Here is a 14,952-nt window from a genome sequence, read left to right as displayed (position 1 = left end):
TCCTTAAAGGTTTAAATGCTCTCAAAATTCTGTATAACATGAACCCAGGATGAAGCCTATTTGTCTATTTTTCGAGTAGATATTGCAAAAATGGTGTAAATTTCAATGTTTTCTTAAATTTGTAATAACTTCCGTAATAATTAATATTTTTTAATTTACCTAGGCTCATTTTAAAGCTATTTTCCACATTGTCAAAACAGCTTATAATTGTAAATTTTAAAAAATTTCTTATCATACTGAGAGAACTTATTTTTCCACCGTATCACAAGAGCGTATGACCGTAAATCTAAAAAAAATATTATGACAGAGGAAGAACTTGAAGTTGTTTCATACTAATAAGATGTTTCGATACTGTGGAAAAATAGCTTTAAAATGAGCCTAGATAAATTAAAAAATATTAATTATTACGGAAGTTATTACAAATTTAAGAAAACATTGAAATTTAGACCATTTTTGCAATATCTACTCGAAAAATAGACAAATAGGCTTCATTCTGGGTTCATTTTATACAAAATTTTGAGAGCATTTAAACCTTTAAGGAGCCAAAATTTTAGCTTTGACATAATTAAAATTAAGAGAACTTAATCACTTGTCAAAAAAGAGGTGAACCCAAACTTTTGACCGGTAGTGTATTTGAAATAGAGAAATTTGAAAATACAATATTTTTTATAAAAGAAAATTGGCGACGTTCTTCATTTCAATGAAAATGTATTTTGATAATCAGTTTTTGCAGGAAGCTTTATTGATTTTTATACCTTTTGTAAACGCAGCTTTTCTTTTATAGATTTATAGGCAGTTTAAATAATCGAGTACACATTTTATTTAGAAAAAACCATTTCAAAAACTAACATAAAATAACGTAAAACTAGAGATAATATAAGTTTGTTTGAATACTTGAGAACATTTTGTGATACACATTGTATTACGTAATGTTATATTTCAGAATATAAACCGTAGAATTGAAACAGCATTGAAACAGCATTGAAAATGCATCTAGATTATAAAGTTCATACGCAAACAAAAAAGAAGATGGTTATCATTTTTCTCTGTCTATTTTTGAAGTTTAGAGAATTGTACACGGAAGATATTTTTATTTATGAAAAAATATATGTTTATTTATGTATTCCACACGTTTTTAAAGCAAAGCTTCGTGTTTTGTCCGAGGAAAGGACAAAAATGAAAAAGTCAGACTGATAATTTGTCATGCAAAAATATTCCGTTTATTATTTACATCGTATTTGTTGTGATATTACTATTCTTTAGAGTTATCTGTTATATAGTATACTTTTTATTTTAAAATATATGATTGTCTGAACATCGAAACAAAATTTTCTGTAGTTAATAATATATGCATTGAGAAAAATTGCTCTTTAATCAGTAGTGTGCGCATTCAGGATCTGAAATGCAAGTTCTATTGTTTTCAATTTCAACAAAAAATGGTAAATGTTAAGTTTGAGCAGGAATAAAATATTCTTATAATTCGCCGGGTTAAGGATATTAATCAAATGCGCATGTTTATTGACTTAAATGCAGTTTTTGTTGATGTATTTATTACTTGAGAATATTTTTGAAAGCACTATAAATAATTAATTATGTGGCGCAGGCTGCTGCGATAATCTTGATATTTTACTTAATTGAGAGATTACAAAACAAAAAAAATTAATTCTTAAAGTCGTTAATTTTTCTTTGGAAATTGGCTTATGTCGTGGCAGACAGCGCATTCTATTTATTCACTAATCAACTTAATTCTTATGATTTCAGTATATAGATCTCACAAGTATAGAGATCGTCTGAATTTTGACTTTCCTCAGAATGCGCAGAGGGCTGAATGATAGCTCACGCGCATTTCGCAATTGATAAATCGATATTCGAGATTGAACGAAATGCCATTATATGTGAAGGATTATTTTTCCACTTGTTAGATAAATATCATACTTTCTGGTCTGTGGTTTCATCTCCTGATTACATGCTATCAGATATGCGAGGCTACAGCTCAATATTCGCAACTTGAAAAGAAACTCATATTTCAAGATAAAATTGTTTTTCATATAGGATTTCTAAAATGAGTTATATGATACCGAAAAAAGTAAATTCATCTATTTTCTGATAATTTTATTCAGTTCATACTAGTAAATTGTATATCTGTTTTATTTGATGATGTTGATTAGAAGCTTCAAGATATATGGAAGTCATCAGATCAATTTTCAGCTTTTGATCTTCTAATTGAGGAACTCAGAAATGGAAAATTCTGGAAAAGTTTTGAGTTTTAAAAGACTTCGAGTTGATTCATGTGAAATGATTGCAGATGTAGTAGATAAACAGATTTTATAGATATTGGTTTTCCATGCTGAAAGGGTTCGTGTCAGTGCCAAATTTTCAAAAATTCGAATAATTTCGATGCTGGAAAACCGGGAATTTTATTCAGTGTCCGGTATTTCTTTCTCGAATGTACTAATTTGCACATTAAAAGTCGTTTCGTAAATTTAATGACTCTAATTCTGAGTTAGAATGAAGAATTTTGTAAAATAATGATAATTCTGAGCTGTGACAGGGAATTTCAGTAAAGAATGATAATTTCTACTTTGAAAAACGGAATTTTCTAAAACTTTGTGGTTCTGATTTGGGATAGGAAATAAATAAAAGATTTTGTTTTTATTTCTCGAAGGATAGTTTTGTCTTTGAGACAATGAATTTCAGTAATGATATATAATTTTGACAATTGGGACAGTGAATTTTCATAAAGAATTATAATTTTAACTTTTTAACCGTGAATTTGGTTTTAAAAAATTGTGATTTTGACTCTGGCAAAAATCAATTTCCGCACATGGGGAATTTTCTAAAAGAATTAAAATTCTCGATATGAACGAGAAGCAAGAAATCAAATTTTCTACAATTCCCGCAAATAATTATAATTTTGTCTTGGAACATGTAATTTTTGACATGGAGAGGTCATTTTTGGAAAACACTTTTAATTTTAATCTATACAAAATAAAAAGGGGACTTACAAACACAGTCCCGTTTCCAAGTTAGGAATTGTCAGATTTTGAAAGTTTCTTGTTCCAAATTAGAATTTGTTTGAATTTAAAAATTATTTTTCTCGAAAATAAAAATTGACCCAGAATTTGAAATATTTTATTTAATAAAAGAGAATTACAGTATTTCTTAATTACAATAGAAAATGTTGTAAAAATATTATTCTACCTTGGAACAGGGAATTTTTTTGAAATAAGTGTCATTTTGACTTGATGTAAGGAATTTCCTTAAAGAATGATAATTTTTTGAGTTGTAATTTACAAAAACAATCCCTGTCGCAAGTCAGAAATGGCTCTTCCGAATCGTAATTTGCTTATATTTAAACATTATTTTCTAGAAAATAAAGATTTGCCAGCATTTTGAACTTTCCACTTCTAAATTTTATAAAAAGGAACTGATAATTCTGAGTTTTCACAGGGAAATTTTGGAAATAAATGTAATTTTGATTTTGAATATAGAACTTCAGTACAAAATTATAATCTTCACTTGGGAATATGGGATTTCCGTAAAGATTGTTTCAAGGATCTTTTGAAATTATCAGCTTTTAGAAATGTGTGATCATCAACGAATTATAATTATGGCCTTAGATCACCGAGTTTACTCAAAGAATTATTATTTAAATTCTTTCAAATCTTTTTAGTTGTTTAGAATTATCTAGAAATCGTTTGAAATTATTCAAATATTTTAAACCGGAGATTAAAAATCATCCGTTTCTTTAGTTTGGACCCGAACCCTTTAAACAGAAACATGAACCATCGATGTCGGTTAATGTCGGTCAATGTCGGTCAGAGGAATCTACCTTTGCACATTTACGATTTCTCCTTTTTAATTTTTTTATTTGAAACAATCAACTATGATGGTATTTAGTGAAATATTTCGAATATCGTTTCGCACACGCTTGTGAATGCCACTTACGCTGTGCACATGTTTTTTCGTCTGTTCTATGTGTTGTTTTCTTTCTACCACACTACTACTTGTGCTACTTCTACCTACTACTACTGCTGCTGCTACTACTACTACTACTACTACTACTGCTACCGCCACCACCACCATCACCACCAACCACTACAATCATCAATACTACTATCACGATCATCACCCGAATACTACCACGATCATCACCCAACTCGAAAAAAAACTTTCGACGTCTATGATCGAAAAAAAAAATCCGGCTGTCTTGACGCTGCTCTTGTTACATTGTTGGTACTTCTGTCCCTTTACTCACGTCCTGTGAACTCCACCGGTATCCAACTATTCGCCATCGTTCGGTGGTAACCCGACCATCCATCCGGTCCGAAATCGGCCCCACGTACCTCCGCGTATGGTGAGTTTATTTCTGTTGAAATGTAAGTTCCAGCAGAAGACGAGATCGAATCTCGAACCGATTTACACCTTCTTTGGAGATCTTTTCAAAATTTTCGAGATTTTTTCATACTTTTTGACCCTCTTGTGCTAAGGGCGTTGGATGAACGATTTAGGAAAGATGGGAAATCGTTAGTGCGGTCCTGGAGTTATAATTTTTATAATTAGAGGCCATGACCCCAAAGTAATATCGTGAAATTTTAAGGATCCAGTATTTCGCCAGTTTCGAGAAAAACTACTTCAAAGTTTTCACCGATGGTCTTAGGGACTAAAGAAATATATCTTCCAACTGGCGGAGTAGTTCAGGTGGATGCGCATTGGGTTTCTAGTCTGAAGGTTTCCGGCTCGAATCTCGCTGCCCACACTTTTTCCAAGTTTTTGTTTTGCATTTTATTTAGTAAAATGGTTTAATATTCAAAGTTATTTCAAAATTTGTTTTAATTGTGCAAAAATAAACAATGTAAATGCTTTCTTTCAATAAAAAACCCGCTATTGCGAACTTTTTTCCCAAACATAATTTATTTTCTATAAATTTGATTAATATTATCATTTTTTAAAAATTTGTTTACATATTTTAAAGTAAGAGTATGAACGAATAATGATGATTTCAATACAATTTCTTTCACTGTCACTCGCCTATTTAAAAATTCAAATGCTTATGCATGTTAAATTAATTAATGAAAAAGGTTTTTTGAGAAAAAATTACAATCATACGAAAAAGCGAGTTTTTTTATTGAAAAAAGCATTTAAAATTATTATTTTTCAATTATTAAAGAAATATTTGATTGGAATGTAATGTTTAAACATCTTAGTCAATAAAGTACGACAAACAAATTGGAAAAGAGCGTAGGCAACGAGAATTGAGGTCAGTTTGAAGATGTTTTCTCGTCTATAAGACCGGCAGCCCAAACTTTAAAGTCATTTTTATCAGAACTGGGCAGTTTGCTGAGTATTTTGCAACAAAAGTCGAAATCTTTCATTAAAACGTTTTTTTTATATCCACTTTTCAGGTTATAGAATCGAATTGTTAGTTTTTTGTTTAATTTAATGTTAAATTTAAATTTAAAATGTAATATAAGATTAATTTGATAAAACAAAGTAAATAATTTTCATTAACAATTTAAAAATAATTATATATTTCATTCAAATTGGTTATTTAGGAATTTATTTTTTTTTATGTAAACTATTTTAATTAGTGCAATATATCTCGTAAAAATATGCTTTTTATATTTTCAAATATTTTTATAGGTTTTTTTTTAATTTAGTAAGAAAAAACGTATTACTTAATTAATGTATAAAATATCTTTATATGACTTTGCATAAAAGAAGTATAAGTTCTATAAAGATAATTTTATTACATATTTACGAAAAAAAAACATTTTTTTACCATCATAAACTTCATTCTTTTTCCAAACAGTTTCAAAGTCGCCATGCACTGCCTCCATAAATCTCTTGAAAAGATCACTTGAAAATGTGGAAAACGTATTTTTCGAGATATCATTCACTGAATAAATGTATATTAAATTTTTGAGTAGTTTAATTTAAAAGCTTCAAAATTAAATAATTAAATATTACCATTGTCAACATTATACAGTTCAAAATTGAAAACGGAAACATAGACGAAATCAAGATACAATCTTTTAAAATTGAAGAATATTAATTTTGAGAGGTTTACTAATTTTGAATTGAGAGCTATTAAAATCTAATAATTTTTTATTGAAAAATTAGGAACTCTGATTTACAAATTTATAAATAAAAAATAATTCTAATTTAGAGATGATTTAGAATCCTTTAACAATTTTCGATTACGTTAGTGTTTATCAGGGGAATTGAAAATTTTAGATTAAAAAAAATATATTTTAATGAAGATTTACAACTTTTAAAAATTGTAGGTTATGCTAGCGTTTTGAACAAAAAATTGGTATTTTAAAACAAAAATAATTATAAATTGAACAAGATTTGCAATTTTTGAACTGTTCCTGGTTATATTAACCTTTTAAACAAGAAAATCGGATATTTTAAATAAATTTTAAACCAAAATAATTAGATTTCAAAAGGTTAATCATTGTTGAACAATTTTAGGTTACGTTAGCGTTTTATAACGGAAGTCGGTATTTTAAAAACAAAATCATTATAATTTGAACAAGATTCAGAATCTTTTAGCAATTTTTTATTATATTAGTGTTTTTCGTCGGAAATTGGTATTTTAATCATAATAATAAAATTTTCTAAGGAGATTTACAACTTTCGACAGTTTTAGGTTATGTTAGTGCTTTAAAATAAAAATTGACATTTTAAAACAAAAATTATTATGGTTCGATCAAGATTTGCAATTTTCGAACAGTTACAGGGTGTATATTACCGTTTTTCAGAGGAAATCGGTTTTCTTCAGTAAAATTTGTTAGATTTTGAACAGAATTTATAATTCTGAACAATTTTCTGTTATGTTAGTTTTTTTCGTCTAAAATTATTGGTGTTTTTAATTTAAAAATTATTAGATTTAAAAAAATAGATATTTACAATATTTGAAGAATAATAGGTTCAGTTATTACTTTTCGCCAAAAATTGGTATCTTTAATAAAAAAAATCAGCGGTTTGATTGTCTAAACATGTATTGTAAAATAATGATATATAGATATTAATTCTGAAGTTAAAAAATTAATTTCCATAAATTATTTTTAATTTAAAAATCGTGTGAGGAAAAAAATCGCGCGTGTGTTTGTTATCTAGTAAAACAAAAATTGTTCAATTTAAGACTTCAAATTTTTTAATTTGACAAGCAACGAATTTTAAAGTATTGATTGATTTTAGTTTTTATTTTCCAAATATAAGCATTTAAATTCAAAATTATTTAATTCTTCTATCAATCTAAAACCGTCACCCAAAACGATTTACTACTGTTTTCTATATTCAGTATCCAACACCCTTAAGGATCTTTTGCACATTGAAAGAAATACTGCGACAGGCCAACCAGACTGTTAGTAAAATATGGTCTTGTTAATTTTATTAGTTTCAGTCATTTTGTTAATGGATGTAACTTTACTATATTATTATTTTTTTAAACGGTATAGTTACATCAACTAATTAAATGGAAAATCACACATGACTAATAAAAATTGGCAGTTTTTTGAGTGCAAATGAGTTGATACCGTAATGCGTGTCAAAGGTCAAAATCTGTTTTTATATATCTTTACAATTGTTAAAGTATTGAAAAGTCTCTATTTAGCTGAGAAGAAAATATAGAATTATTTTTAAATTGGTAGTATCTCGATTGTTGAACCAATTTTTTGAAATACTTAATAAGTTTCAGCTTTTTATAAAAATGTTTTGTCGCTGCTTTTTCATGGGTCTCCGCTTTAGTCGAAGGTCTCGGTGCTAGACTCGATTACGTTAATTTGATGTTAGCTCGATATCATTGAATTGCAATGGCCTCTGTCTACTAGAAGGAGTTATAAATAATTTATGAGAAGAAATAAAACAAACTATCGCCACACAAGTGTTACGGGGTTTATATGTATTTTTTTTTTAAATCCTTCAACTATCTTTTATGACTAGGGGTAACCTGCCTAAAGTCGATAAAGCCACCTACAGTATATAATCATTTTTTTTAAATACTAATGTATGCAAAATAAATAATATAATTGAATTTGAAGCTAAGACACTAATAGTGTTAATATTTCGAAATTATAAATAATTATTTTAATTTTATTTGTGATCTTAAGTAATGATTATCCACGGTAGGTTTAATTATCCACTGTAGCACATTTTCTGGAACCTGTACTATTTAATTTACCGATTTTAAATTAAATATTTGAAGTGTGTCAAACTGACTTAAGAAATTTTCATATTTTATTTATTATTATTTATTCTTCTTAATATTATGTTTATTTCGGTGAAAATATTGTCAAAGCAGAATTTTTTATTGAAAAGCGGCCATTGCGATCCTATAGAATGTTGATAGATGTAAATTGTGAAAAAGTAGAGAAAATGAATAAAAGACTGAAAGAATGTGGGCTGGGGAATGAATGATAAAAAAAGGTGGTAGAAAGCAGCTTGATCTGTTGTAAAATAGTAGTGACGTTCATTGTTGTTTGCCGCGAGTGTCTCAACGATATTTTTTTACATGTATATGTTGGGGTGTCCAAAAAAGTGTGTTTTTGAATTTTGCATACGCTACCCCCTAAATTTGTTTTCTTTTGTTGAGAAAATAATACCATTTTTCTTTTACGTTTAACAAATTTTTCTAAGGTTCTTATAGGCCGTTTTAGATCTGAAAATTAATTTTCTTAGTTTTAAATTTAAAAAAAAAATTAATGCTAAATGTTCTTCTATCCCTAGAAAGTATTTGTTATTTAATTAGGAATAAGTCCTACATTTTATAAAATAAAACAATTTTTGGAGATATTTCCGGGCCTAGAATACGAATTTTTTTATTTTTATTACATATTTAATATGCATTTTTAGCGATTATTTTAACAATTTCGGCAACAGAAAAATTTACTTTCGAAATTAAAAATAGAGTTTTAGAGAATGTTTTCCTCGAAAAATAAGGCAACAATTAATAAATTGCAATTATTTTTTAAAAATTAGTAAGAAGCGGCAATAAGAAAAAATTCAGTAATATTATTTTTATTCTTAAAATCAGAGAAAAATTATTTCGCTTACCTAATTGCTCATAAATTTTATTAAATTTTAAATTTCTGAAAATCAGAGTTGATATAAAATGGTATGTAAGAATACATTTTAAAGTATTATAAGAATTTTTAAACCGTAAAAATATGACATTTTTCTGTATTTCGAAATTAGGAATTTTTTAGTTGCTCGGTATACATATTTTAAATTTATTACTTGTAGAGAATATTCTCTCTATATTGTGAAACAAATCCTGTGCATATTATTCCAGGAAAAAAATATTTAGGATCCATTTCTGGCAATTAATTGTAATGAAATTACAAATTTTGGTATTCCATGTCCAATAATATCTTCAAAAATGTTTATTTTGTTTCATAAAATGAAGGGCTTATTCCTTAAAATAATTTAAAAAAATTGGAAACTAAAAAATTTCGTTTCATATCTAAAATGGCCTGACAGAATCGTTGAACAATCTTGTTTAAATAATAGAAAATGTATGGCAGTATTTTTGCACCAAAAGGGACCAAATTTAGGGGGTAGCGTCTCCAAATTAAAAAAACACTTTTTCTTGGATCCCTAACTTACATTACAAGATGCTAAGAAGTGTTCGGAAATAATATGAAACAAAGTTATTTTCTGAAAGAATGGAGAAGTTACAGTGAAAAATAAAAATTCTAGATTTTGTATATGTTTCGTACTTGTGCATGGTTCGATTATTGTTGGAAAAGAAGTCGTATAGTCGTTTATTGAAAAAGGAAAGTAATTCTAAAGATTTAAGAGTTAAGTATTGAGTTCCTTGTTAAGGGGGAAGCCACGAAATGGCTTCAAAATAAACTCAGTCATGTCGATTTATCAAGATTTTGATTCAGCCACCAAACTTTTATTAAATTAATAAAATATTTTCAAATCAGAAAAAATTTGATTAAACCAAATTATTTTCTTGAAGGATTAATACCCTTTTTTTTTTTAATTTGTGATTTTCTTTTCTATCTTTTGACTACACCATTGATACAAAATATTGCTCATTACACTGGGGTACTAGAATATGATTCAAATTGTGTGATTATAAATTTTAATTATCATTAATGATAAAAATTCGAACAAGTCAAATCTAATGGTCGATTTAATCTTTCTCACTATATATGTATTTTATTCCAGAAGACATTTTAAAGATTTCGTAAAATGTAGCACCTTTACCTGACATGAAAATCGTATGTCTTTACAAAATTCCTCGACATTTCATCAGAGATGGAACAATGTTTCAATTACTCTACGATGTCTACAAGTCTTTCTTAAAAACTCCTCTGTCCCGAACTAAAATAGGAAGTTTACACTCTTCAAGCAAAAATCGCACTTTTTGCTAAAATAAATTGGTATTAAGAAATTTTACTTTTTTATTAAAAGAAAAAAGATGCAAAGTCGTCGGTGGGAGATTTTAGTAATGAGGCTACTTCCAAGAAGAAAAACATGCCAACAATTTGTATTCGTTATATTTTAAATCGATGGTCATATTGATCATTGTTAGAGTGTGAATTAGCTCAACTGTGGAGTTAGTCGATAAACGCAGCTCGGCTCTCATATGCGTGCAGCTCGACTCTCATAAGCGGGCAGCTCAGCTCTCGCATTCAAGAGTCGAGCTGCATTCGTGAGCCAACTTCACAGTTTCTCTAATCGGCTCTTAAATGATTATATGGTTTTTAACACACCTACACTTTTTTATGATAAAATTTAATTTTAATGTCAAGCAAAGCTACTAGCTTGACATTTATTATTGCCGAGTTAGTGTAAATATGCTATTTTTATAATTAACGAGAAATAATTCATATTCTTTAATCCTTTTCTATACAATTATACTGCATGTGCATGTTTGATGTTCTGAATTATATAATACGCACGTTTGCGCAGATTAATGCACGCACACGCGCGTTTTTCTCTTCTTGCTATAAAGCGTCAAGCATAAGCGACAATAACGTTAAGTAAATGTGGAGGAGCACAATAGAGTAAAGATAGAAATAACGTATATAGCTGGCATTTCATGTTTCTACTATTGGGATGAACTACAAATAAATGTTAAAACCGATCGAATAAATTGCACCTCACGCAAGTTTGACTTGAAAATTATAAAATGCTCGATGCGCTTTGGTAAGACCATTTTTAACTAATCATTGAGATTTATTTGATGTGAACTGGTGGAATATGAGTGTTGAACTAACAAACTGGTTTTAATATTAACCCATAGCAGGAATCACAGTCCGTTCCTTTTTTTATATAATAATCTTCTTGTGTCTTAAATTTCAAAAATCCCCTAAGACATCTAAAATCGAGAGTTTTTACCCAATTCTCTCTTTTATCTTTGCGATTTAAAAGGAGATTTTTCACGAAAAAAGCGAAATAAAATCTTTCAAATAAAATTAATGTAGGTAGTAATATTGAATTGAAGTTACAATGGTTACAATAAAATATGAACTTTCAACAGTACAGATTAATATTCTACCGAAAAGACGAGTCTCCAACCAAAGGGATGAATTTTTCAACTAAAATTATGAATCTTCAACCCAAAACAATCATTTTTAATTAATTAGTTCGACTTATAACCAAGTAGTTGTATTTTCAATAAAGAAATATGAATTTTCGAAGAACAGTGTAATAGTTAATAAAAGTATTTTTATTTTAAATCAACAGTCAACAAAAATTTAATTTTCAGCCGAAAAGGATGAATTTTTAATCAAATTTTTGTTTTCTCAACAAGATAATTAAATTTTTAACTAGAAAGATGAATTCTCAATCTAACAGTTGTATTTTGAACTAAAACATATGAAATTTCTACCAATAGTGATGAGAAGTTTGAAATCAAAAAGAGGAGGTTTCCACCTGAAATTAATTTTCAATTAAAATGCTAAATCTCAACAACAAAATTTAATAAAGTATTTCAACTTTTAATCAAAAGGTTGTATTTTTAACCAAAAAATATAAATTCTCAACAAAAATTGTAGGTGCCAATATTTAAACCAAAAATATTTTTATTTTAAATCAACAGTATTAATGTAATTCATTCAAAAAACTTTTCAGCAAAATAGATTTTTTAGCCAAAGTGTTAAATTATGAAGCAAGAATTACGAATTTTCTACAAAACAATTTAATTTTCAAACCCAAATATAATTTTTTATCAAAAATTTTCGTTTTCATCCAAATATTTAAATTTTTGACTTAAAAAGAGGAATTTTTAACAAAACAGTTTAATTTTCTATAAAGAAAGTTAATTTTCAACCAAATAGTTGAATTCTAAACAAAAAAAGATGGATTTTTACCAAATTTTTAACAAAATAATTAAATTTACAAACACATAATAAAATTTTTTTACTAGAAAGATGAGTTGTCAACTAAAGAGTTGCATTTTTAACTAAAACAGATGGAAGTTCGACCAAAATAGATATTAATTTCCAAAGCAAAAATACGAATTTCCAACTCAAAAAGAATACATTTTCCGCCAAAAAATCCAATATTCCACCCAAAAAAAGTTAATTTGCAAACCAAATATTTAGTTGAATTTTGAAGCCAAAAAGTAGAATTTTCTACAAAACAGTTGAATTTTTTTCAACAAATTTAATTTTTGACCAAATAGTTGGATTTTAAACCAGAAAGGATGACATTTTAACACAATTGTTGAGTTTTTAAAGAAATAATTAAATTATTATTATTCAAACAATTAAAATGTTAAGCAAAAAGATGAATTCTTAACTAAAAATATAATAGGATACTGTACAACGCATTTGAGTTGAATTTTATTTTTGTTTCTATTAATAATGGCGTGATTTTGTTATTTACGTTCATAACAATTTTATTAATTTGTATTTTACACTCTATAAACTTTTTAAGCTGATATTAAAAAATATTTTAAATGTTTGAGAGTTTTGAAATAATAAAAATAGATTAGAAACAAATTTAAACATCTAAGGAAACAAAAACAGAAAAAATAGATGAGAACAAGGAATCAAAATCTGTCTACTTAATAAAAATAGATTTTTAAAAATTCAAACATAAGCAATTTTTAATTCTGTTGAACATCTATTTTTGAATCTGATTTTGAAAGTAAAAAAAAAAATTTAACGCAAAAATGATTAGAACACTTGTTAAAGAAAAGGCGCTACTGTTAGAGGGAATTTTCGTTAATTATTCATGAGATACATATATAATATAAAACGTTTTTAATAATAAATGAAATTTCCTTATAGTCTTCTTTTTCGGAAAAAGTACCCTCGTTTTTTACTTAAAATTGAACCAATGAACCTCTGTGATCCCTGCAATTGTGAAGATAATCATTTTAATTTGATTAGAGTAAATTTTTTTTCATAAAATGATTACAGTAATTTAAGTTATTAAAAAATGCAATATCAATTTGTATCGGTCGTGCGACTAATACAAAATATTTATGTTTATATAAGATTATTTGCCAAAATCATTTTTTTTTTTTTTTAAGATAAATTGAAATTTCGCTTGCTTCTTGTCGTCCACTTACTATAGTTTTTTTTCAACTGTTCTGTACGATTTCCCAGGTGCAGCAGCTAATCTCCGCAAGGAAGTTATCAGAAACAAGATCAGAGCCATTGGAAAAATGGCGCGTGTCTTCTCAGTCCTCAGGTGAGTGAATGCAAATTGGAAAGCAACTGTATGCAAAATTTTTGAAATAACTGATTTTCACTCCTAGAATTTTTAGAAATGGGGAAACATTCCTACAGTGGATGATTCAACTACAGTGGATAATCATTAATTATGGACACAAATAAAATATTTTCAATTTCGATTTATTAGCGCACATAGTGTCTTAACTTTCAATTCAATCAAATTAATTGTTGTATACATATTAGTATTTTTAAATAATAATTGTCCACTTGGGTGGTCTGGAAATGCATTGCTAAAATTTGCTTGATGCTAAATGCAAACGATACCCCCAAATCGTTTTGAAATACAAAAAAAGTAAACGCGTTTTTTTTTAAATATATTTTTCGAATAATTGTCCAGGAAAAAGTTGACATTAAAGTTATAAGACTTGTAGAAAACTTCCCAACGAAGAATTTGACCTATTATACAAATGGGTTTGACGCCCTTAACACAACCCACGGTGCCCATGAAACTACCTTTAAATAAAAAAATGTACAGTCTTCAGGAAATTCACTCTTTTAAGTAGTTTGTTCTCCTTTTTTCCGGAAATCATTACTATAGGTCTATTGAAATATTTACAAATCTTTTTCAGTTGATTTATATTTATTTAAATAAATTCGACTTTTTAAAATAATCTGTTTTTCTAGAAAATTCGTCTAAAATATGTTTTTTGAGATCGGAATGGCAGTTTATTTTCTCAAAAAGACTTCATTTATTAAAAAATTTCTTCCTATTGTTTAAATAATTAATTATTTTTATCAATTTTCAACTTTTTTAAATTATGGTAGAAAAGTCAGCTTTTCTTGTAATAAACCTATAGATTTTAATTTCAAGGTACCTTGTCTATATTATCTAATACATCCTCAATTGTTTAAAAAAATTCAATTTGTTTAAACAGATTTTTTTATTCAATTCACCTAAAATTCTGTTTTTTTTTTTAGATCGGACTGACCAATTGTTACTTTTAAGTGACATTATTCATATTTTAAAATAGTTTCCATTGTTTAAATAATAAAATTATCATTTATTTTCAACATTCCATTAATAATTCAATAATTCAAGTATACCTAAGAATGTTAAAGAAGTCTCTCATTCGAAATATTTGAGATCAGATATTATAATACTCAATTAATAAACTGTTCGTGAGAAGAGGAATATCCAAATTTTGTTTGAGAAAATTCTTTCAAAATTGATTGATAAACAAATCACATCATGACTCTGTTACCAAAAAAGATGAATTTTCCAATACGATTTGATGAAATGTTG

The 14,952-nt window shown here is 27.3% G+C and overlaps 1 protein-coding gene across 5 annotated transcripts in view; it reads left to right on the top strand.

Annotated features, from left to right (window-relative positions):
• Positions 1–14,952, top strand: part of LOC117177697 (serine/threonine-protein phosphatase 2B catalytic subunit 2-like) — a 78,287-nt gene that overhangs the window by 43,592 nt on the left and 19,743 nt on the right. For 3 of the 5 annotated variants that reach the window (XM_033368559.1, XM_033368560.1, XM_033368556.1), the window contains one exon: positions 13,581–13,665. In XM_033368559.1, coding sequence (XP_033224450.1) covers positions 13,581–13,665 — 85 coding nt within the window. The remainder of the gene's footprint in view (positions 1–13,580; positions 13,666–14,952) is intronic. The other 2 variants (XM_033368557.1, XM_033368561.1) reach the window with 1 other exon arrangement.

The sequence above is a fragment of the Belonocnema kinseyi genome, chromosome 8, assembly GCF_010883055.1.
Source record: "Belonocnema kinseyi isolate 2016_QV_RU_SX_M_011 chromosome 8, B_treatae_v1, whole genome shotgun sequence".
NCBI classification, from domain to species: Eukaryota; Metazoa; Arthropoda; class Insecta; order Hymenoptera; family Cynipidae; genus Belonocnema; species Belonocnema kinseyi.
The sequence above is the reverse complement of the archived record's forward strand: the minus strand, read 5'-3'. Positions and strand labels throughout refer to the sequence as shown.